This window comes from Gobius niger, assembly GCF_951799975.1.
Source record: "Gobius niger genome assembly, chromosome: 13".
Taxonomy (NCBI): Eukaryota; Metazoa; Chordata; class Actinopteri; order Gobiiformes; family Gobiidae; genus Gobius; species Gobius niger.
In genome coordinates, this window is record NC_136864.1 from 26519483 (window position 1) to 26545057 (window position 25575).

The 25575-nt window shown below is 44.3% G+C and overlaps 2 protein-coding genes across 2 annotated transcripts; one reads left to right on the top strand and one right to left on the bottom strand.

Moving 5' to 3' along the window:
• Nucleotides 1–2104: 2104 nt before the first annotated feature.
• Nucleotides 2105–3949, bottom strand: LOC306972794 (E3 ubiquitin/ISG15 ligase TRIM25-like; the record flags this gene model as incomplete). The annotated part of the gene is made up of 1 exon (XM_079569500.1): nucleotides 2105–3949. The coding sequence occupies one exon, from the start codon at nucleotides 3947–3949 to the stop codon at nucleotides 2105–2107; it is 1845 nt and encodes a 614-aa protein (XP_079425626.1).
• A 16541-nt stretch (nucleotides 3950–20490) lies between these two features.
• LOC306972796 (E3 ubiquitin/ISG15 ligase TRIM25-like) lies at nucleotides 20491–22222 on the top strand (the record flags this gene model as incomplete). Its single annotated transcript, XM_079569502.1, has 1 exon — nucleotides 20491–22222. The coding sequence occupies exon 1, from the start codon at nucleotides 20540–20542 to the stop codon at nucleotides 22220–22222; it is 1683 nt and encodes a 560-aa protein (XP_079425628.1). The 5' UTR covers nucleotides 20491–20539.
• Between the last annotated feature and the right edge of the window lie 3353 nt (nucleotides 22223–25575).

Here is a 25575-nt window from a genome sequence, read left to right on the forward strand (position 1 = left end):
TATTCTATTTTTTTGTTTTATTTATTTATTTATTTTTATTTTTTTTACCGAACCCCCTCCTGAACAAGCACATTTTCTCCAGTTTGGCATTAACCAAATCTAAAAACTTCAAAGCAACAAAAACGAGAGAAAAAAAAAAAACGAGGACCCGCAACAAAACAGTATTGAAAAGTGACCAAAAAAAGCGATGACAGGTCAGCAAAATAGTAGGCTGACAAAAATGTGACGAAAACGCAATAACAAAGCCACAAAAAAGAGCGACAAAAAATTTGATGAAAAAGGACGTGAAAAAAGTGACGGCAACAAGGCAAGGAAAAAGATGCCATTAGATAAGTTTTGTAGGTCTTAGCTTTCAAATGAGGCGCTACACTGGCCTGTAGGCTGTAAGCTTGTGGATTTGGGTAAAACCGAAGTGGAGAAAATGCACTTGGTTAAGGCGGGTGCAAAGAGGTTAAAATTCAATCACACTGGCACAAGCTACAATTTTGTTTTCACACTCAAGATAATTAGACAGATACGTCATTTTACGATTACTCAAGTAGCAGTAAAAAGTAATGTTTGAAAGAACTACTTGCAATAGTACAGTTACTTCAAAATATACTTGAGTAAATGTAACTGAGTGCTACCCACCTCTGGACCGGATGCTAAGAGTAAAAGGACTGATTGTCTGTCAATTTAGAATACTTAATTTATTTAACTCCTTACCAGCCGCCTTCAACGAGTGCATTTTCTCCACTGCGGCTTTACCCAAATCTATCTTCTCGACTGGAGGACTTTAGGCCGCAGCGTAACACCTCATTTGAAGGCCTACAAAACTGATCTTAATGTTTCATTTTCCTTGCGATGTTTTCCTCAAATTTTTGTCCCTTTTTAGTTACAATTTCATTGTTGCAATTTTTTTTGTTGCAATTTGGTCACATCTTTGTCACTTTTTGAGACTTTTTTGTTGTGTTTTAATCCTTGTTTTTTTTCTCGTTTTGTCCCTAGATTGACACCTTTTTTTCAAGGTTTTAGATTTTGGGAAAAGCCAAAAACGGAGAAAATGTGCTCGGTTCCGGTAGGGCAGGGGTAGGCAACGTCAGGCCCTCCAGCACAGAACCTCTGGCCCTCGAGATTATGTGGAGAAACATTATTATGCAAACAAGAGATCTAATTCCTTTTACAGTACTCTAAAAATGCAAGAAATAGTGTCAGTTTTTAAATAATGCCCTGGCAGAACATCCCACTTGGTCCTACAGTATGTAACGTAAAACAGTGATTCTCAGCTGGTGGGTCGGGACCCAAAAGTGGGTCGCAGAACCTTTTTCAGAGGGTCCCGAGTCTATTGGCAACTCTTTTTCAATATTTTCTCTCTGAAACTGCATGGAATTTCAGATTTAAAGGCATATCTACTGCTTGTTCAATAAAAACCTGTGTGGGAAAACACAATATTTTGTACGATATGACAAATAAAGGTTTTATTTGGGTTATTTGGGCCTGTCATCCGAGGGTAACGTTGGATCCCGACTTGGGAACCACTGATGTAAAACTTTGGCATTTGCAGAAAAAAGTTCTTTACTTTAAGCTGTTGAGGTTCGGCCCTTGGTGTTTTGGCGAAGATGAAAATCGGCCCACCTTAACGCAAACTTGCCTACCCCTGCGGTAGGGGTTAATAGCTTAATAAACACCCAAACACGGCATAATTGAAAACTTCAGCTGTGTAGGCCCACAGCGACAGCCCACATGAGGCTAATATTCTGCAGAGAGCAATTACATTTGTGTTTTACAAGCTGGATAAGATTGAAGATAACACAACAGCTGTACTATAAACTTTACAAGTCAATATATTTGCCAGTGTGGGGAAAATGCTTAAATTCCTAATACAAACTCAGACTAGCATTAAGAATGATGACAACAGGTTGAAAAGTAAAAGGAAATAAGAGACTTCATTTATGTTTTAATATACAAGGGGGATAAAACGCCCACACACCGTCACTGCTTAGGTCCTTTTTATTTTGTATCGACAAACAGCTGTTCATTATTTTTTTAATATCAAAAACTCTAAAACTATAAACTCTAAGCAAAGGAGTAAAAAAAAAAGATGGATAGCATTAGCTTGGAGTCATTAGTCACAATTGCGTGTGTCCAAAAACATACGCTTACACTGACGAAGCCCCATGCCGGTATCATCAAGTCGGAGCCCGGCCAGGAGAGGTCGGATGAACTTGGTCTTGACTGTGTAAACGAGTTCGAGTTCCAAAGGCTGTCTGTAAAAAGACACGATACCAGCTTTGAAATCCACAAAGACGCCGGCTAAATTGCCATTGATTGGAATCTCCACTTTGTTTCCGTTGTGCCAAAAGACACTGTGATCCGGGAGACACTGCAGTGCCCATGACTTGTCGTTCATTCCGAAGCTGCACTCGTCAGAGGAGCAGTCTCTTCTTATGTCCATGTAGGAAACGGCGATCGTAAAGACATGTTCATAAGGTGTGAAAAACTCAAAATAGATTGGTCTGCGCAGAGTCTCTCTGCTCATGACTTGGGGGAGTTTGGTGAACCTGAATGAGTGAGGCCGGAGCCCCTGTCTGCAGTGCACGTGTATAATTTGATCATCAGACCACAGTTCCAGTCTGTCGTTCATGCTCCTTTCATCCCATGTAATTTTGCCAATATACTTTTTCAACTTCCAATAATTAGAAAGAGAAGGTTGTGGAACAGTCAAGTTTTGACCACGGAGAGCTGGCGACTCCTCTGAGCTCTGTGGTGATGGTGGTGCAATATCCTGAGAGGGAAACATCATGTCCCGGCAGTTGGACTGTGGGGGCGGTGTAACCGTGCATACTGTGTGTCTCTGGGAGGTCTGAGGAGCTATGTTAGGAGTTTTCTCTTTTGGCTTGTGAACCTCAGCAGGTGGATCCATCAGACTGGTCTCTTGGAGTGCCCTCCTCAGCTTTGACACAACGACTCTAACTGTGTCCTGAAAAGGGGGAGGAGTCTGGCTGCTCTTTACAGAGCCTGAAGTCTCACTGACTTTGGAGAGAGATGTAAACTTGTGTAAAAAGTGCACGTGGTCTTCAGAGTGTGAGAGTGTGTCCAGTTCTGTGAGTTTCCTCTTCAGCTCGGTGATCTCCTGCTGCACTTTGCCCTGAAGCTCTTTGACTCTGTGCTCCTCAGCTTCCTGTTGAGATCTGACCTGCTGCTTCACTTCACTCATTCTTTCCTCTAAGAGACGGAGCAGCTCTTTGACGCTCCTGATACTGTCCTCCACTGCTGCGTCAGCAGAGTGACCGCTGTTCTTCATCTGCTGTTGGAGCCGCTCCTCATCGGTCTCTTTGTGGTGGATTCTTTGGAGGAGGTTCTGCTGGACGGTCTGGAGCTCTCTCTGCTTCTCAGCCCTCTCTGCTGCAGCCGTCACTGTGTGGTGGCCTTTGTGTTGGTCCACAGAGCAGAGGTAACAGATGCACTGCTGGTCAGTGCGACAGAACATCTTCATGACCTCGTCGTGTCGAGGGCAGATGTTTTCTTGGAGGTTCTCTTTGGGCTCCACCAGCTTGTGCTTCTTTAACGCAGCGACATCATAATGAGGCTGAAGATGCTCTTTACAGTAAGAGACCAGACACTGCAGACAGGATTTGACAGCTTTCACCTTCCTCCCAGAGCAGAGGTCACAGGACACATCTCCATGAGCAGCAGAGGAGGGAGACACCGGAGCAGCTGGAGGTCCACTCTGCCTTAGCCCCTCCATTAATATAGACAACATGGTGTTTTTCACCAGGACAGGTCTCTGAGTGAAGCTCTGTCTGCACTGAGGGCAGCTGTAGCTCTTACCCTCTCCATCCCAGTGAGTGTTCACACAGCTCATGCAGTAACTGTGTCCACACGGGATAGTGACTGGATCCTTCAGTAAATCCAGGCAGATGGAGCAGCAGAAAGTCTCTCGATCTATAGCTAGTCCTGTAGCAGCCATTTTTCAGTGTTGTGCTCCTTCTTCTTTCGTGTATTGGCGCGTGGCATCCAACAGCTGAGGCGCATACCGCCCCCTACTGTTGGGAGGTTACGCTCTAGTGTTGTGATCTGTGCAGTTTAGAAGTTTTTGTGTGGAAAAAGCTCTGTTTTACCACGGCGGATCAGGACCATGTAGTGACGGGGACAAAAACAAGTCAATTTATGAGAAAAAAAGCAAATATGTCCGAAAAAAAGCGGCACATTTGTTAGAAAGAAATTAGCATATTTGTGAGGGGGAAAAAATCGAAAATGTGCCACTTTTGGGCGAGTTTATGTGGAACTTCTTGACTTTCTTAATACGCTAGTAGCATCCCATTTCTTCACAGGACCACAACTAACATTTTAGTTTAGTTCGACTTAAAACAGAAGAGTTGTCCCCGTCGTGTTGCCGTCGCCGTGTGTACGGGTCCACACTAGAGGGCGCTGTATGCTGGTACTGTAACATATTGGTATTCTTCTTCTTTTCCAATTATCATTTTCTCATTTGCACTGAAGACATGAGGAGAGGACAATTTTGACTTGTTTTAATGCCTTTTCCCAAACTGTAGCCTAATGTCTTGGTTATTTTTGTAGTGAGAGCTTTCCTTTTGTTTGTGCCATAAACAAAAGACAAAATACACAGCCTACTGTATATTAGCTAGCTTATCTTGTCTTTTTTGTTTTTATTTCTTCTTATTTTTGTATTTTTATTTTAGTGGCTGTACAAACATAACAAACAAAACACAATGATACAAACAGAATAAAAACTATGATAAAAAAAATAGAATAATAAAAAAAAAAAAAAAACAAGAACAAAAAGGAAAAAAGCATGAACAAAACAAACAGTCACATGCAGTCACAGTGTTTATACCGTCACCGGATTTACACAGGCAGAAGCAAGTACATTTAATGCCCAAATACTATATTTTAACCTCTTAACTCCCGCCTGAACCGAGAGGATCTTTTTCCTCACGTCATCCGATTTTTTTTTCATCATTTTTTTGTTGGGTATTCAACTCATTTTTATAACTTTTTTGTCATTTTTTCGTGAATTTGTTTTTTGTTTTTTTTTGTCACATTTCTGTCATTTTTTTGTCACATTTTTGTAATTTTTTTGGTCAAATTTTGGTCAAATTTTGGTCAATTTCTTGTCACATTTTTGTCATTTTTTTTATCATTTTTTTGTCAATTTTTTGTCACATTTTCGTCATTTTTTTGTCATTTTTTTGGTCAATTTCTTGTCCAATTTTTGTCACATTTTTTTGGTCAAATTTTTTATCACATTTTTGTCATTTTTTGTCACATTTATGTCATTTTTTTGTCAATTTCTTGTCACATTTTGTCACATTTTTGCCACTTTTTTCATCAATTTTTCGTCACTTTTTTGTCAATGTTTTCTCACTTTTTTTGTCACATTTCCATCATTGTTTTCGTCTCAGTTTTGTTGCTATTTTCGCAGCTTTTTTTCCAGAAGCTTTTGGACTGGGGTAAAGCCAAACCGGAGGAAATGTGCTCGGTTCAGGTATGGGGTTAATGCCACAACTGCAGAAAGAGCCGATGCCCATTTCATTACTTATTTCCTAAAGGGGTCAACTCGACATGTACCAGGCCATAACATTTTCAATGAATCCATGCAGCAAAGATTGTGAACAATGTCGCAAAAACCATCTAGGAAAGTTCAGATTCAATGCCGTATGAATCCGATTCAATGCTTTTCACTGAAAGAGGAAGGAGGGCCTACATTGTTCGCGGACACTCTGGGTCATTTGTTACACGGACTGAGGGGTGAGTGTCACACATGGAGTATAAATGTTCTTTTGTGTCTAATATGTTTTTATTATCAGTTTTAACATTAGCGTTTATAGAGGCCATATATGTTTGGGTTATGTGGTGAATTTGTTCATTTTACACCTCATAGACCATTTGGCAACAGTTCAAATGAGTGACGGGTGTTTTAAAACATATTTTGTCCTTTTATCTCAAAAAGCAAAGAAGTTACAGAGGTTTATCAAATTTCGGGAAAAAAAAACGAAAACATGGGGAACATTGTCACAGTCGATTTTGTTGTGTTTGGCGGCTATTAACATTTTATAGAAAAAAAGGAAGCGAGGTCTGCTCATAAACTGTAAATAGTGATGGACAGAGGGTTTTCCCCTAGCCTGCATTGCGACAGGCTAACGAAGCTCAGCCGTGTTAGCAATTTGAAGGTTTTTTGGGGGCCAGCTCCACTATATATAGGACGATGTCGCGCATGTTCAGACAAACACGTGGAGGTCAGAATGATAAGCCTGTGTTCAATTATGACTTAAAGAGAGGCCAAAGCGTTTAAATAGAAAGTCCATATGGGAGCCAGGAACTTCCGGAGCCAGCTGCCATTTCCTTACGGTTACAGGAAGAAGTCGGCCATAATGAGCTCGTTCTACTTCAAGTCAAGGGATCAAGTTTTCATTTAGTGCTGGTCTGACTTTTGTGGGATTTTCTGTTGATGAGCCGTGAACTCTAGACAAGAAAGAGTGACAAATAGCCCCGATCTCCCCTGCTTTGTCGATTAGGACGATGTAATGCAGCGGTTTACACCAGAATGAACTTGTTTACAGACCCTGAGTTGAAACAAAGATCCAAATAATGTATAACATCCAAAATAAATATGTTATGGTGCTGAGATAAATGCCATATTTGAGGATTCTGTCTCCTCCAGTTTGAGCATGTTTCCCCACTGTGCTAGCAAAGCACTTTTACTAAAAAATTTTATGAGTAAAATGCATAATGCTTAAAGCGACACACCGTGTAGAATTTTACCCAATAAATAAAATAGAAATACAAGCATTTATTTTATGACAGATATTTTCACCATTGACAAACACCTCATAAATGAACAAATAAACATTACTTTTGCTGTGAGCGGCTCATCTCTCCTGAGACATGACTGTGACTTCACCGGGAGTGGGGACAACAGGTTGGGGCCTCATCCAAATCTATTCTTTTATTACCCACTGCAGAAATACCTAGCATTTTCTGTGGCGAGCTGGTCATTAGGATCATGTTCTCTCTTACTACCGTTCAAAAGACTGGCTCTTTTGAACGATTATGCTTTTTTTCCCCCCTTATAGCCTACCCTCCGAATGGACAAAAATGTCACTATTTCACACAATATAATCACACAATCACAGGACCCGATAAAGCTTCTATTTCTCTCATTCACGTAGCCTAACTTTTAATCTGCCTCTCCCTCGCGCAAGGGGTTGGGGAACTGTATGCCTAACCATTGTGTATTATTTCATTAGTATTTTATATTTATATTTCAAACTGCCTATGCTGCTCATTGAGCTCCTGTGGGGCAGCGGCAGCAGCGGCGGAGGTGACCGGGGCGGACTGAGGAGGCAGTGGGCGGTGATGTCCCTTCAGAGGCGGCCAGGAGCGGAGTCCGAGTGGAGCTGAGCGAACAGGTAGAAGATGTGAGGTCCGGGCTCCTGTAGCTGCCTCGTCCCTCAAATTCAAAATTACCCCCAGGGGTAACCTGAAACTGATTTCAAGTTACCCCCCCCTAATTTCAGATTACCCCCGCCGCAATATGTATTGTTTGTTTGGCACGGCTGTATTAAAGGGACACACCGACACAGAAAAATGCTGTTACTGCAGGGAATAATTAAACAATGGATTTGGATGAGGACATAACCTATTTTAATCTCAAATTCTCCTGACTTTAGTCACATCTCCATGGAGACGAGCTGGAGACGCACCCACTCCCGGTAAAGATACAGTCGTGTCTTAGGAGAGCTGAGCCGCTCACAGCAAAAACACATGTTTGTTTGTACATTTATGAGGTATTTTTCCATTGATGAAATGATCTATCTTAAAATAAATGCTGGTATTTCAATTTTATTTATAAGTTAAATTCTACACCGTGTGGCTTTAAATAGAAAATGCCCGGATGTTAATTGCTAATAATAGCTACAACTCTCGTAACTGTTCATCTGGTAAGGTTAGCTTTAGTTTGTAAACTCCACTATCCTTAAGTTTAGGGCTAAGGTAAGGTTAGGGTTAGTTTGTAAACTCCACTATCCTTAAGTTTAGGGCTAAGGTAAGGTTAGCTTTAGTTTTAAACTCCACTATCCTTAAGTTTAGGGCTAAGGTAAGGTTAGCTTTAGTTTTAAACTCCACTATCCTTAAGGTTAGGGCTAAGGTAAGGTTAGCTTTAGTTCGTAAACTCCACTATCCTTAAGGTTAAGGCTAAGGTAAGGTTAGCTTTAGTTCGTAAACTCCACTATCCTTAAGGTTAAGGCTAAGGTAAGGTTAGCTTTAGTTCGTAAACTCCACTATCCTTAAGGTTAAGGCTAAGGTAAGGTTAGCTTTAGTTCGTAAACTCCACTATCCTTAAGGTTAGGGCTAAGGTAAGGTTAGCTTTAGTTTTAAACTCCACTATCCTTAAGGTTACGGCTCCAACCGCGGTTTCTGTAAGGTATTTTATGGATGAAGAAAGTTGAGAGGTGGGTAATCTAAAATCAGGGGGGGGGTAGCTTGAAATCGCGTTCATTTTACCCCTGGGGGCAACTTGAAACTGATTTCAAATTACCGGGGGGTAGCCTGAAATGGGGGGTAGTTTAAAACCTTTACACCTGGAGAGAGCTGGCGCTGGGAGTGTCCGGGTGCTCTCGCTCTCTCGCTGTTTCGCCAGAGCTGATTTAACATCAGTGCAAAGTAATACACTTTACTACAATATGCTCATTTTCAAGTAAAATCATCCTACACATCAATGAAACATGTTTATGTTCAAATAAACAATCTATAAGACAAAACAACAAAAACACAGGTCTGCTAACTCACAATAAGATTGTATTTTTAAAGAAGAGTGATGGATTTGATTTGTTTTTTATTATTTACATTCATTTTCTCAAGCGAGGCCAAATACATTTTTAAATCAGATTCTTTAAAGTGGAACCATGAGGGTATTTCTTCACACCATTTCATTTTGTGGATGTAATATTTTGCTATTATAATTAAATGTATTATAAATGTTTGATCTGAAGCGAAGGTGGTATTATCAAAGATCAGTAAAACATGATTTTTTTTGTCAATGTAATAGAGTTCGGGAATGTGACGTCATATCGCTAAGTGTGGTAGTAGGCCCCTTTAACTGCGGGCGGCCTATGGCGTGCCGACTGAGCCTTTAAGAGGTGGGTACCTCACCTGCGCTAGCTCTCTCTCGCCTCTGACGTCACCCGCTGCCTGGGAGCTGGCAGCAGCACGAGCCGGACTGGAGCCTTGCCAAACAAACATTGCCGATCCATTCGGTCTTAAAATCAGCAATTCATCCGAAAGCGTTCTCGTTCTACAGTGAGTACCTTGCGTGTCAAATAATCTTTCGTTCATTCCGTCGTACTAAAACAAACCTCCTCTCTCCAGCTTCCTTTGACGCACAGCGTGTGTGTTCGCTTCTACAGCTTGGCTCGGTCACTTTGGAACAACTTTGCGGCTCGTGCTGCACGCATCTCCGTTAACCAAGCCCCGGTAAGCCGTCTCCGTGCACAATATCGTAATTTGTTAAAACTGTATCCTAATCTGGCGCTGGTTGTAGTGCGCAGCGTCAGGCGAGTGCTTTTACGCACGACTGTGTTGCACCAGGCTCGTGCCGCGCCTCGCTCGTGCCACACTCCGGTAAGAACTTTGTTAATATTAAATTTAATCTGTTATTCCAGTTCACTAATTAGCGTCCCCTTATTTAGCGTGGCACTCAGTTTCCGCCATCCGTTTGGCGTTCTCCGTTCAAATACGTGCAGCGCCGAAGCGCTTTTTGGGTAAGTAGGCTACGTGTGCTCTTCCCTGCTGCGCAGGTTTTCTACAGCCATATAGGATCAATTGTGTCTAAAAATGTACCTTTCTCAGGATTGGAATCCGAGCGGGCCTCTCCTTCTCCGTTGGTCCCTTCTACATTGGCTCCTTCCCCCTTGGTCCCTTCTCCTGTCATTAGTTTTTGTTCCTCGCCCAATCCCTTTTCCTCCCTCTCCCGTCTCACCTGGCTCCAGATCCCCTTCGCCCCTTCGCCCCCAATCCGAACGATACGGTGTAAAGACTGCTAGAGACTAGCGCGGACACTGCCCTGGTCCCAGGTTGGCTGCATCTGTGTGCGCAGCTGGCGCGCCGTGCCAAGCCAGTCGACACCGCGTGGACCGGCGCGACTCTCCGGTAGGACATATAGCACAGACTTGGAACATTTGGGGGGGGCTGCTGCTTTGGGAAACGTGGTCTATGGTACAAATGTTTGGTTTTATGTGTGAATGAGGCCTATAGTGTTTTTAAATAGAATCTATCCAACTGTATTTCACACTGACTGATTTAAATAAATATTGTGGCTTTTCAATTACGTCTCCTGGTCCACTCAGTCACGAACTTGCGAGTCCTCTTTGAAAGTGTCCCTGGCACTATAACCCAGGGTGGCGTTGTTTGGTAGATTGGATTACTGGGAGTTTGTGGGTCATACAGGTAGTCCCACACCCACTAACTGTAATACGGCCATTACAGTTTTGGCGCTGTCTTGGCAGGATACGATTGAGTTGGACCGAGACCTAATTGGAAAAAAAAAAAAAACAATACAAAGAAAAAAAAAAACACTAACTTTAGACTGGAGTAAAGAGTACAGTACAATTTAGCACTCTGGTGATTGCTGTTATTCTAGCGAAGTAAAGGTGCTTAATGTGTATGAGTTAAAGGGCATTTTGTTATGTTTGCATGTTTATTGAGTTGCAATATTTACTATTTTGTGCATGTTTTGACCCTTGCATGATTTGTTTTTGCAGTGCTGTTTAACCTGTGTTTGTACCTCAAACTATTACTATTACAGCTGCTTTAGATCCAGATTGAATAGCTCATTGCCATTAATGTGAAAATTGTGCTTGATATTTACCTCCTGTCTTAAGTAAATTGTGTTGGGGTATTGTGAAAGCAGTAGAAAGTTGTCCCCATTTGTGGTCCAAGTCTGTGCCCCTTATGTAAAATATGGAAGAGCGACTGCGTGAGCTAGAAGAATTAGTGAAACAGTTACAAACCGACAATGAAACCCTGCGTCAAGGTGCTACTGCTGGGCCATCCAGTCAGTCTACTGCACCACCTGTACCTTCAGCGCGTAGGGACTCTGGTGCTGAGAGGTTAGTTTTTATTCCACGTGACCGCAAGTGCCCCATGTTTCGAGGCAGAACGGGCATTGGCCTTGGTGAGTGGTTAGAAGAGGCCCAGGCATGTATTAGAGCTCGGCATTTGTCTTCCGCAGACGAAGCATTTTTTCTGTTTGACCATTTAGAAGGAGAGGCTCGCGAGGAAATAAAATATCGCTCTGCTGAAGAACGGAGCGACCCAACCAAAATTACTGCCATTTTGCAGGACCTATATGGCTGCGTGGAATCATACGTAGCATTGCAAGAAGCATTTTTCTCGCGCCGACAGCAGGAAGGGGAGAGTTTGCTGGAGTACTCACTTGCGCTTATGTCTCTTATGGAAAAAGTTAAACAGCGCGCTCCCAATAATATTGCAAATTTAGAAATCCTTTTGCGAGATCAATTCGTTGAACAGGTCCTAGATGGCGCTCTTCGGCGCGACCTTAAACAATATGTGCGTCAGTTTCCGCAGGCCACGCTCCTTGACGTCAGAGGCGAGGCTATACGGTGGGAGCGCGAGGGGTTGCCTGCGGTTGTAAGGGGCCGAAGCCATTCTGTCCCCTCAGCCTTAGGGCTCCAGTTTGCGGTACAGGGTGGTTGCCAGCAGTCGGGCCATCCCCCGCCATCCACTGAAGTCAGCGAAATGAAAGAGCTCTTGAAACAGCAGCAGGCACAGCTGGACAAGCTGACGGAGAGTATTTCGCGCTTACAGGCCCCGCAGCATCACCAGCGCGGCCGTTCACCCCGCTCTGGTCCAATCATCTGCCTGCGCTGTCAGCAACCAGGTCACATTGCCAGGGAGTGTGATGGACCCAGGGTTCCGTTTCGTTCGCATTCTTCTGGGCGTGGTCGCTCTCAACAGCATCAGCATTCGGAAAACTAGCGCCCACCGTGCTGTCGAGCCACAGCTCGGGTGGGGCATCTACTGGCTCACATAATCCTTGGGGGGGGCTTGAAGACGCTCCCAAGTTGATTTCCTCATGCCCACACATGGACATAGGTATGGGAGGCGCCACCGTGCCATGCCTTGTGGACACTGGGTCGATGGTATCAACGATTACCGAGAGTTTCTTTAGGAAGAACTTTGAACCTTGGGGTGCGGAGCGTCTGAAAGCCTGCCATTGGTTGGAATTGAAAGCCGCCAATGGTTTGGCCATCCCATATATTGGCTACCTCGAGCTTGATGTCAATCTTAGCGGGAAGTCGATGCCCCAGTGTGGCGTCTTGGTAGTTAGGGACCCTCCTGGGCGGACTCCCCCTCAGGTACCCGGTGTGCTGGGGATGAACATTATCCGGAAATGTTATCTCGAGCTCTTCGGCCAGTATGGATCTGCATTGTTTGGAGAGTCGCCCAGTTCGCTCCCTACTGTCCTTGTAGAAGCTATGCAGAAGTGTCATGTTGCTAGTGCTCACACCACGCCTACTAAACCGGGTCGTGTCCGGGTTAGAGGGAAGAGAGCCTGTTGTATCCCGGGTGGAGCCATAAAGTTGATTGCTGCCACATGTTCAGAACAATTTTCCAGTGGAACTGTGTTTTTCGAACCACCTGAGTCTGGTTTACCGGCGGGCCTTCTGGCATCGCCAGCTTTGGTCCGCGTTGATCATGGCACTGCTTATATCCCTGTAGTGAATGTGGGTGTTGCAGATGTGCTCTTGTATCCCCGCACTGCTCTTGGCACGCTGGACAGTGTCCGGGTTGTTAGCTTGCCCTCTGGTGTCGCTGAGGTGTCCACCATTGCCGCTGAAGTTGCTGGCCATGGTGTTGCTTCTCCGATCCTTGACCAGATTGAGTCCATTGACCTGTCCTACTTGCCCCTTGGACAACATGAAGCTGCTCGTTCCCTCCTGCGAAAACACGTCTCTGTCTTCTCTGCCAACAACCAGGACCTTGGCTGTACAAATTTGATTTCTCATGAGATTCCGTTGCTTGACGACGTTCCGATTAGACAAAGACACCGCCGCATACCACCATCAGAGTACGAGGTCGTGAAAGAACACATAAACCAACTGCTCGAGGCGCAAGTCATCCGCGAAAGTTCAAGCCCTTACGCCTCCCCGATCGTGCTCGTGCGCAAGAAAGACGGCACTTTACGCCTCTGCGTGGATTATCGTCAGCTGAACTCCAAAACTAGGAAAGACGCGTTCCCGCTTCCGCGTATAGAGGAATCTCTTGACTCCCTTACCGGCGCTTGCTGGTTCTCTACTCTAGATCTAGCGAGCGGTTACAATCAGGTGCCTGTTGTGGAGAGAGACCGTCCAAAGACCGCTTTCTGTACGCCTTTTGGCCTATTTGAATGGAACCGGATGCCTTTCGGCCTTTGCAATGCGCCGAGTACCTTTCAAAGGCTGATGCAAAGGATTTTCGGTAGCCAGCAGGGTCAGTCATTGCTCCTCTACTTAGATGATATCATTGTCTTCTCTTCCAACTTAGATCAGCAGTTAGAGAGGCTTGACGGGGTCCTGAGTCGATTACACACAGAGGGTCTAAAAGTGAAGCTTGGGAAATGTAGTTTCTTTCAGCGGGAAGTTAACTACTTGGGACATGTCATTTCTGACAAAGGAGTCGCTACCGATCCAGGGAAGGTTAAGGCGGTCGCTGAGTGGCCAGTGCCCACCACGGTGTCCGAATTACGATCATTTATTGGCTTTGCGAGTTACTATCGTCGTTTCGTGGATGGGTTCGCCAAGCTGGCGGCACCGCTACATCGGAAGGTGGCAGAGTTGTCAGGGAAGTCCAAGAGGAGGTCTGTTAGGTTTAGCATGGAGACGTGGGACCAGGAATGTCAAGCAGGCTTCGATGGCTTGAAGGAGCGACTCAGCAGTGCACCGGTGCTGGCTTACGCCGACTTTACCTTGCCTTTCATCCTTGAGGTGGACGCGAGCCACTGCGGCCTAGGTGCAGTACTTTCGCAGGAACAAGGAGGCAAGGTGAGGCCCATAGCCTACGCTAGTCGGGGTCTACGAGGAGCAGAACGGAATATGACAAACTACAGTTCAATGAAACTTGAGCTCTTGGGCCTTAAGTGGGCAATGACCGAAAAATTTCGTGAATACTTGTTGGGACATAGCTGCATTGTATACACCGACAACAATCCTTTGAGTCATCTTTTAACTGCTAAACTTGGTGCCGTTGAGCAGCGTTGGGCGGCACAGCTCGCTGCTTTCGATTTTGAGCTGCGATACCGATCGGGTCGAAGTAACCGCAACGCAGATGCTCTGTCCCGCCAACAGGAGTGTGGCTCAGCGGATATGGCAGGTCTGGTTCCAGGCACTGTGGTTCCTCTCTCCTTGCGGCGAGTTCCGCCCCTACCATCAGTTGAAGTAACCCAGGCTGTGGTGTCCGCTTTGCCAGGTCACTCGTTGGCCGATATCGGTGCCCTTCAGGACTCGGATCCTGTTATTCAGGAAGTAGCAGTCTTTTGGAGGCAGCAGCAGGAACCAAATCCTGAGGAGAGAAGGCGCTTGTCACCACCCGCGATGGTGTTGCTTCGTCAGTGGGATCGGCTTGTTGAAAGAGACTCATTGTTGTACCGTAAAATCCTTCGCCCTGATGGTGGCGAAGCTGTGCTTCAGTTGTTGTTACCTGCAGTCATGATTGAGGAAGTGTTGACCCAAATACATGATGCACATGGCCATCAAGGGGTGGAGAGAACCCTGGCCCTTCTACGTGCACGGTGTTACTGGCCTGGAATGTCGAAGGCCGTGAGTCAGTGGTGCCAACAGTGTACCCGTTGTCAGATAGCCAAGGATTCCAGGCCTCCAGTTCGAGCCCCTATGGGCCACCTCTTGGCCTCGAGGCCCAACGAAATCTTGGCCTTGGATTTTACATTGCTCGAGCCATCATCCAGAGGATTCGAGAACGTGTTGGTCATTACGGATGTGTTCAGCAAGTATACACAGGCGTTCCCAACTCGAGATCAGCGAGCTTTGACGGTTGCGCAGATTTTAGTGACCGAGTGGTTCTCAAAGTTCGGGGTTCCTGCAAGAATTCATTCCGACCAGGGGCGGAGTTTCGAGAATGTGCTAGTGCAACAGCTGTGTCACCTTTATAACATCTCAAAATCGCGTACTACTCCATACCATCCTAGTGGGAACGGGCAGTGTGAGCGATTTAATCGCACCTTACACAACCTGCTTCGCACTTTGCCACCTTCTCGTAAGCGTGATTGGTGCTCTTGCTTGCCACAGGTCCTGTATGCATATAACACAACACCCCACAACTCTACTGGAGAATCCCCTTTCTTCTTGATGTTCGGCCAGGAGCCCCGGCTTCCAGTCGACTTCTTGCTTGGTCAGGTGGACGACCCTGTTGGGGGAGACCATCATGATTGGATCCTAGAGCATCAAACTCGCTTGCAGCTTGCTTTTGAAGGAGCCAAGGAACGTTTGAGATCTGCTGCAGGGCGTAGGAAGGCTCGACATGACGAGAACATCCGCGAGAACTCTCTGGACATAGGGGAAATGGTCTTGCTGCGTAATACTGGCGTTAGAGGCCGCTGTAAGACACAAGACTTGTGGTCTTCCACTCCCCATGTTGTCTTGAAAGCTCACAATGGTGGAGCTGTGTACACCATTGCCCCTGCTCATGACCATGGGAAGGTCAAAACCGTCCATCGGTCCTTATTGAAGGTGTTTGTTGGCGCAGAAAGACATGTAGTCAATCAAGGCGATGGCCAACCCGGGCCCTCTCGCCGCTTATCAGATGAGTCTTGTGATGCAGAGCTGTGGGTTGTTTCTGGTCATCCTCCTCCTTTACTTCAAAGCCAACCTATTGAACAACCTGCTTTGCCTCCCGTCCCCGATACGGCGGGGGAAATTGTCTGTACTTCCCCTAGAAGATCTGAACCGTCTTCACCCGTCAATGCTGAAACCCTGGAGGTGCGGCGGTCGACGCGCTCCACTGCTGGCTGCCACCCTAATCCACACAACATGCCACGGTCAACATTGGACGCTTAGAAGACCGTGTCAAACACGGCAGGTGCCACTGTGAGGTCGTTGGAACAACCTGTTGCCCCATCGTCGGGGCGACGATGAAAATGGGGGGGTAGAGTGTGGTAGTAGGCCCCTTTAACTGCGGGCGGCCTATGGCGTGCCGACTGAGCCTTTAAGAGGTGGGTACCTCACCTGCGCTAGCTCTCTCTCGCCTCTGACGTCACCCGCTGCCTGGGAGCTGGCAGCAGCACGAGCCGGACTGGAGCCTTGCCAAACAAACATTGCCGATCCATTCGGTCTTAAAATCAGCAATTCATCCGAAAGCGTTCTCGTTCTACAGTGAGTACCTTGCGTGTCAAATAATCTTTCGTTCATTCCGTCGTACTAAAACAAACCTCCTCTCTCCAGCTTCCTTTGACGCACAGCGTGTGTGTTCGCTTCTACAGCTTGGCTCAGTCACTTTGGAACAACTTTGCGGCTCGTGCTGCACGCATCTCCGTTAACCAAGCCCCGGTAAGCCGTCTCCGTGCACAATATCGTAATTTGTTAAAACTGTATCCTAATCTGGGGCTGGTTGTAGTGCGCAGCGTCAGGCGAGTGCTTTTACGCACGACTGTGTTGCACCAGGCTCGTGCCGCGCCTCGCTCGTGCCACACTCCGGTAAGAACTTTGTTAATATTAAATTTAATCTGTTATTCCAGTTCACTAATTAGCGTCCCCTTATTTAGCGTGGCACTCAGTTTCCGCCATCCGTTTGGCGTTCTCCGTTCAAATACGTGCAGCGCCGAAGCGCTTTTTGGGTAAGTAGGCTACGTGTGCTCTTCCCTGCTGCGCAGGTTTTCTACAGCCATATAGGATCAATTGTGTCTAAAAATGTACCTTTCTCAGGATTGGAATCCGAGCGGGCCTCTCCTTCTCCGTTGGTCCCTTCTACATTGGCTCCTTCCCCCTTGGTCCCTTCTCCTGTCATTAGTTTTTGTTCCTCGCCCAATCCCTTTTCCTCCCTCTCCCGTCTCACCTGGCTCCAGATCCCCTTCGCCCCTTCGCCCCCAATCCGAACGATACGGTGTAAAGACTGCTAGAGACTAGCGCGGACACTGCCCTGGTCCCAGGTTGGCTGCATCTGTGTGCGCAGCTGGCGCGCCGTGCCAAGCCAGTCGACACCGCGTGGACCGGCGCGACTCTCCGGTAGGACATATAGCACAGACTTGGAACATTTGGGGGGGGCTGCTGCTTTGGGAAACGTGGTCTATGGTACAAATGTTTGGTTTTATGTGTGAATGAGGCCTATAGTGTTTTTAAATAGAATCTATCCAACTGTATTTCACACTGACTGATTTAAATAAATATTGTGGCTTTTCAATTACGTCTCCTGGTCCACTCAGTCACGAACTTGCGAGTCCTCTTTGAAAGTGTCCCTGGCACTATAACCCAGGGTGGCGTTGTTTGGTAGATTGGATTACTGGGAGTTTGTGGGTCATACAGGTAGTCCCACACCCACTAACTGTAATACGGCCATTACATAAGCATTATGGGATTAGCAGCAATTGTAAATGAATGGAGATTTTAAAAGTTAAAATACTGGAGTTATTGTTGACATTAAAACACTCGGACACCACAGTGTGTTAGATGTATTTACCAGCAGTAACTCAGCAGCTAACGGAGCTGTTCCACGGCTTTTTTCTCCACTTCTTATACTGTTTTTAGCTAATGTTAGTCTATGGAAATGCATGCTAACAGCTGCAAAGATGGCTGATCTCCATGGTAACTGTGGACTCTCCCGAACTCTATACTCTTACCAATTATTCTTGTGAGGTAGTTCTGTACATCAGACCCAAAAGTGCAGTGCATTCACAAACTGTCCCTCTGCCACTCCTCTCTCCGTCCGCCCCACTCCAGCAGTGGCTTTTGTTTTGCAAAATAAGCACATGCACAACTAAAGCGACGCCCCATCTCCCAAAGAGGAGTAAAAAAAAAAAAAAAAGAACCTTTCACCTCCGCCAACCCGTTCAGGTCGTTCACTGTAAAGACTGGTTCAAAAGAGCCGGATCGTTCGCGACTTACATGGTCTCAGTTGGGGGCAGCTCCCCTCATACATACACATTAAATCCTGTTATCATGAGCATCAGTCAGTCTGTTATTACTATACTTTTCATGAATAAATGTGGATTATGTTGTGAATCATTCAAGCACTTTGTACATAATGCTCTATGGGTCGTGATGATGATGATGAATAACAGTAATACTAACATGGTATTAAATAGGTAAACACTTGTTATGCTGACTTAGACTAAGACACCGAGGACCAAACTATGTTATTGTAGCAACCACATTATTATTCAAGTTCATGAATGGGGGTCGGGAGTAAATAAGCTCGTCTTCTTCCCACTACTTTTCGAGCCAGAACGTTATTCAAAGCAGCAGAGTTAACAGGAGGATCGAGTACTCATGCAAGAGTTGTAGTGACCCACTTAAATACTCGAGTCAAAGTAAAAAAAAGTACTTAGACAAAGAGTTGCGTGAGTATTGCAGCGGTTTGAGCGTGAAATGTTGATCTGTGTTTCGGCTGTGGCATAAATCATGAGAAACTCAACTTGTAATGATGTGAAGATTGTAATATTGCCAAAGAAAATGTACTACAAGTATTTACTGCTGGAGAAAAAGGATCACGAAACACAAACTACATATATTTGAGGTCGACTTGAAGCGTTTGTTACTCACAGAGGCACAATTTTTTTTTTTACCCAAGTAAGAGTAAAGTTACTCCTTTACAAAATGACTCAAGCAGAAGTAAAAAGTAATGTCTGATCGTACTTACTTGAGTAAACGTAACTGAGTACTACCCACCTTTGCAAAGTAGTGCGAGAGGATTATATGTTATCTACTCACCAAGGAAAAAAAGGCCCCACTATCTGCAAGAATGGGGCCGAACTCAAATCTCAGTCAGAGGTTTTTTTTTGCTTGGTCTGTCTGTATTTAAAGCGTTTCACACTCGCTCATCTGCGTAACATTCAAAGAACAAAGTCGGGGTGCTTTAGGGAACAGAGGTTAAAAAGCTAAAGAATCCTAATATGCATTTAAGTCCAGTGATGGAAACGCAGTTAATGTCTAACTGACCGGGCCGTGTTTCCTTCACAGCTCTTTCACCACAGCTTTTTGATGATATCATTGAATCACACTGAAGCCAAACAGGTTTTTTTGCACAAGTCATTTGGAGTTTTGATGAAACCTGAGTGCAGGCACATGACATTAGCAAATGCATAGAGACAGAGAGTTGTTAGCATAGCGAGTACGGCCTCGTTTACACGCGCCTCTGCCAATGAGCTTAGCTGAGTGTCCGTGCTAGAATAACAATGCCCCAGTGCGGCAGGGCCAGACTTCTTTGAATAGACGGTGCAAGTGAAAAACGAGTTCAGTTTGATCCAAAAAACACGCTTTATTTTAAGTATCAAGTTGGGTTTTTAGCCACACATTTTATCCCAAACAAATGTCCATCAGAAGATTGTGAAGAAGTGAAGGAGCTGAGAAAGCGTAAAAGCTCAATTGTTGATCTCATACTTAAGTAATTTCACCAATAACACAAAGGGAGTAAGAAAAGTCTGGCATTTTTCCCTGAATAAGTCATAAACAAACAGGAAATGTGCTTGTTTCTTCTTATGTGAGTGTGAAGCTTCTGTAAGGTTTAGTCAAAGTGAAGATCAGTAAACAGTTATATTGATAATATTCACTTAAAGGCAAGTGGGCCTCCTCGAGTAACTGTAAAACTGTACTTAAAGCAGTTTTATCATATAGTACTTTTTACTTCTACTTTTAAAAAAAATTATAAAAATAAAAATTATATTGACGTATCTCTACTCGTACTTGAGTAAAAATAATTGTTACTTTTTCCACTGTGAGTAAATATTTATGCCACAAATGCTTCATCGATCAAATAGATGTAGTTTGTCTCCCTCATCTTTAGACTTATTTAGGTTTTCTGTATTTTCATGACATTTTCTTGGAATTTCCACATGATTTTCTTTTTTACTTTTACTTGTAATTGTTTGGGTCACTACTTTTTACTTGTACTTGAGAAAAACTATTTGAAAGCAACTCAAGAAAAGCAAATAAATAAATAAAAAGCAAAGCTCAAGCTTTTAATTGAATCAATATTCGGGCTACTCCACCACCTCTGATCCTAACCAATACAAGGTTCAGATCAACGTCTGCTACAGTACAACATGATACACAGGTTTGTGTAGTTAAGATGTTGTAAACATGTCTGTCATTAGTTATAAACTACACAGATCCAACCCCATCATATCATACACTGATACTGAAGTCCCTGGGACAAAAGGTGAGACTGGAGTGACATCCACCCCCTACAGAGGACTGTGCTTTATGTAAATGTACTACCTGAGTTGCTTTACTCTCATTGGCTGTTGCTCTGGCTGTGGGTGTGGCAGGATACAGCAGATAAATACAGCTCTGTTATCACACCAAATCACTACTCAATGACAATGGCTGACAGTAGATTGAAACTGACCCAGGAGACCTTCCGCTGCTGCATCTGCCTGGATTTACTGAGGAGACCTGTGACCATTCCCTGTGGACACAGTTACTGCATGAGCTGTGTGAGCACTCACTGGGATGGAGAGGTGGACAGGCCGAACTACAGCTGCCCTCAGTGCAGACAGACCTTCATATGGAGGCCCGTCCTGGTGCAAAACACCCTGTTGGCTGCAGTGGTGGACGAAGTCAACGTCTCAAAAGCTGCAGCTGATCTCTGCTCTGCTGCTCATGGAGATGTGTCCTGTGACCTCTGCTCTGGGAAGAAGATGAAAGCTGTCAAATCCTGTCTGCAGTGTCTGGTCTCTTACTGTAAAGAGCATCTTCAGCCTCATCATCATGTCGCTGCGTTAAAGAAGCACAAGCTGGTGGAGCCCAAAGAGAACCTCGATGAAAACATCTGCCCTCGACACGACGAGGTGATGAAGATGTTCTGTCACACTGACCAGCAGTGCATCTGTTACCTCTGCTCTGTGGACCAACACAAAGGCCACCACACAGTGTTGGCGGTTGAAAAAAGAAATGAGATGCAAGGAGAACTGGAGGACAGTATGAACATGGTCCGACAGAGAATCCAGGACAGACAGAAACACATGGACGCACTGCAAAGGCAGACAGATGAGCTTGTCCGCAGTGGGAACGCTGCTGTGGATGACACGGACCGGGTCTTCACTCTGATCGCTCAACTCGTGGAGAGAAGGAGGACTGAAGTAAAGCAACAGCTAAGATCCCAACAAGAGAGTGATGAGCACAGAGTCAAAGAGCTTCAGGACAAAGTGCAGCAGGAGATCACCGAGCTGAAGAAGAAGTACCAGGGACTGGAGATACTCTCACTCACCGAGGACCACAGCGACTTTATTAAGACTTTTCCATCTTTGGCCAAACTCAGTGAATCTTCAGATGTGTCCATCAGTGACACAGCTGCATTGTCCTTCTCAGACACCGTTACAGCTGCTGTAGCAGAGCTCAGAGACGCCCTGCAGGACACATCTGCACTGGGGCAGGCTGCTGCTGATCAGGAGACTCAAGCTAATGTCCCAGAGGAGAATGTGCGCTCAGCTCTGGACATACGAGAGTGGCTAACTCTGCTGGCCTATGCTCAAAGGATCACGCTGGATCCTAACACCGCCCACCCTCTGCTGTCGGTGGGGGCCGACAACAACATCGTGAGATACATGAACGCCGACCAGGAGCACCCAGAGCACCCCGACAGGTTCACCGACTTCTCCCAGGTCCTCAGCAGAGAGGCCCTGACAGGCCGCTGTTACCTGGAGGTGAAGGGCAGGTGTGCGGAGTTCTTCTCTGTTGTTGTGGCCTACAAAGACATCAGGAGAGATGGACATTCCAATCAGTGCAGCTTTGGCAACAACCCCAAATCCTGGGCCTTAGATTGCTATAAGGATGGCTATGTGTTTTGGTTTGACAAAATCCGCACCACTTTAACCGCACCAGCCTCAAACAAAGTGGGAATCTACGTGGACTATGATGCAGGCATTTTGTCCTTTTACAGCATCAGCCACGAAGTGCACCTCATCCACACGGTGCAGACCACGTTCACCCAGCCTCTGCTGGCTGGGATCTGGCTCAAGGATGTGGCCGACTGTGCTGAGATCTGTAGTCTTAGATAGTCCAAAACATGCACAGAAATGTATATCATTTTTTTTTGCAATTAGCTTTTTTCCCTGCTGAAAAAAGCAGATCTCAGCTGACTGTGCTGAGATCTGCAGCCTTAGAAAGTGGGAAACATGTACAGATGCATAAAAGATTTGTTTGTAATGAGCTTTTTTCCCCTGCACAAGAAATCTTTGTTTTTTTTCCTCAGCCGACTCTGCTGAGATCTGAAGCCTCCGGAAACATGCACAGATACAGGATTTTTCTAATGAGCTTTTTTTCCTGCTCAACAAATTGTAAATAAGATTTTTTTATACATTTACTTTACTATTATTATTACTATTATTTCCTGCCTAGTATTACTTTATGATTGCCAGCGACCTAGGCAGTGGGAGTTTTTGCTGATCCTTTTCTCATCAATTGTATAGTGATTAGTTAATCATTTTACAAAGACTTACTTTGAAGCTTTTTCCATGTGATTTTGCTCAACATCACATGCCTATATTGTACAAATGTTGATTGTCAAGAAAATTGTCAGTAAACTTGTTCCTGACACATATTGCTGGTCTACAATGGTTTGATTTTCCTGGGAGTTTGGAATAGGCCAATGTTCATGTTCACGGTTCAATGCTTAAAGCCCCTGTACCCGTTATTTTTGTTTTGTTTTTTTCAAATTGATTTACAAACAATTTTAAAATTTAATTTTAAACTGTTGCTTCGGGTTCAAAAGTATTGCTAACTTTATTAATGCATCTCTAATATCACCATTCTTCAGTTTATAAGCACATTTCACATATTTCTGAAAGCAACTGCCGCGGTGATGTACACAACTAGCCAGTAAGCTAATAACAATATAGCTAAATGCACAGCCCACAAAGGTCATATTATAGTAATGCAAGGACAAATACATGTGCACTACACATCTTTGCCACAGGTACAAAAATAAAAAACAAACAACATGTGTATGGCCTATAATACTTTAAACTATAAACTTCAATACCTGTATATTATAGCATATTTTAGGCAGTTTAACGCTAGGTCTTCATTAAACTACAGCTGAGTTTCATGAACTGGCCAACTTGAGGTAACTTCTTCAACACATTGCCAACTCTTTATGTATTTGGATCGAGACGAATTGCTCCGTAACAATAAAAAAAGTTGTTATTTTAGCCGTCTTTGTGCGCCATCTATATTGTCACTCTCAAGTCCAACCATCACTCTACGCTAGTGCAGTATAAACAAAACGTCAAGAGCAAAAAGAACCAGAAAACAGTCTGATTAAATTTGTTTTATTCATTCCAAAACACTGCATTACTGAAAGTAAAAGCCTCCACGGGACTTTGTGCAGCAGCCCACGAGAGTAATGTTTTGGCATCGTTGCTCAGAGGAATTACGTTTGTCTTTAACAAGGCATCAGTGGTAAAATTAGCTTTGATAGTAAAAGATACACTTTGTTTAAATACAATACACAGACGATAGAAGTGCAAAATAGTGCTATGTACTTCAAAGGTCAATGAAGGTAAAAATGAAGAAAATAGTGTTATGAAGATATTAATAATGCAACGCGAGTCACCGTTGCACTGTAGGTTATTTCTTTGAGCAAATAGCAAAACATATTTATCACAGGAAAATAATAAGTGGTTCTCAAACTGTGGTACTTTGGGTGGTGATCGGCATTTTTGTTGGGTATTTTCTTGAAATAGATCAGATGTTTTTATGTTAAATGTTTATTAAACCCATTACCCCCCTCCTTAAAGGAACAGGACACCGGTTTTCCATACTGAGATATGTTCTTTAGTTTTTTTGGTTTCTTTTTGAAAGACACTAGGTAGAAACAAAGAAAGCTGTTCAAATACCTTACGCGTTTCGATGGACAAGAAACTAGTGCCGTCTTCGTCAGACCTTGCGTCTTGCTCTGACGAAGACGGAAGTAGTTCCTTGTCCATCGAAACGCGTAAGGTATTTGAACAGCTTTCTTTGTTTCTACCTAGTGTCTTTCAAAAAGAATCCCAAAAGAACAAAGTTTATTACTCAAGAAGACATAATGAATGTAATAAAATGAGATATGTTCTTACCTGAGCTTAGACGAGTTGATACGTATCTGTCTGGTCTTTGTGTGTGCCCTCAGTCACGCAAAACGACCAAAGATGCTGCTAGCATTTGGCCTCTCCCAATGTATATTCCTATAGCTCCAAACGGGGTGTAGTTAGAAGCAAAGACATAGATGTATTTATCAACTCGTCTATGCTCAGGTAAGAACATATCTCGGTATGGAAAAGCAGTGGCCTGTTCCTTTAACCAAGAGCATATTTGTGGGCTTTACCCAAATCTAAAAGCTTACAGCCTGTAGGCCAGAGTAACGCCTCATTTGAAAGCTCCAGAATAGATGTCGCCTTTTTTTTCCACTCTTCTGTCACTTTGTTGTTGCGCTTTCATCACATTTTTCATTGTTTTATCATCTTTCCATCACTTTTTTGTCACTTTAATGTTGCAATTTTGTTGCTATTTTTTATGCTTTTAGATTCGGGTACTGACAAACCTTCAGAAAATATCCATTCAGGTTAAGGAGTAGGGCTACACAAAAATGAGCCATAAGACTGTCTCTCAATATCCAATATTATTGAGGACAAAATATTTGGAAAAATCAGCTGATGGATTTACACATTTTTATGCAAACATGGCCTGAAAAAAAAATTGAGTAGCTAGGAAACTACATTCCTAATTGTATTCCAGTTTAGCCTATTTTGGTCCCAATTTTGTATATTTTGATAAGTCATACGGCGTAATGCAGTTCTTTGCTCGGCATAGATACAGACGGCATCTCTGGAATCGCCCATATATGGTCATTTTTGAAAACAGTTAAGGGGGAAAACAATTTTGAAAAAATGTACATTTTCTCAAATTAGGCCGCTATTCAAAAACTGTAACAAACGCTGAATTATGAATATAGTTTTCTACTAAATAATGATACAAAGACATGGGGAGGAGCAAAGTGGTTCAACAGCCCATAAATACATGAATAACGGAGAATGCTAACTTGATGCTACATGTTAGCATCGGGCTAATGCTAACGGTTAGCTAGCGCTTGCTACAACTGCCCTTTTTTCACTTCTACTGAACAATCTGCTGTGAGAAAATATCCATATGGGCCTGATTTACACTTGACTTTATTTATGTGATAAATAAGTTCATATTCCACCAGAAAATGGCTAAAAAGAGTGGAAAATTGTGTTTCTCTAAAGATTCTATTTTCCCCCTCGGCGAAGCCACGCCCCCTTCTATGGCGAGATGCCGTCTGTATCTATCCTGGGTTCAAGTCCCGGAATCCAATAATTTGCGGAATGTCTTTCACCCTGTGCGGTCGAATAAA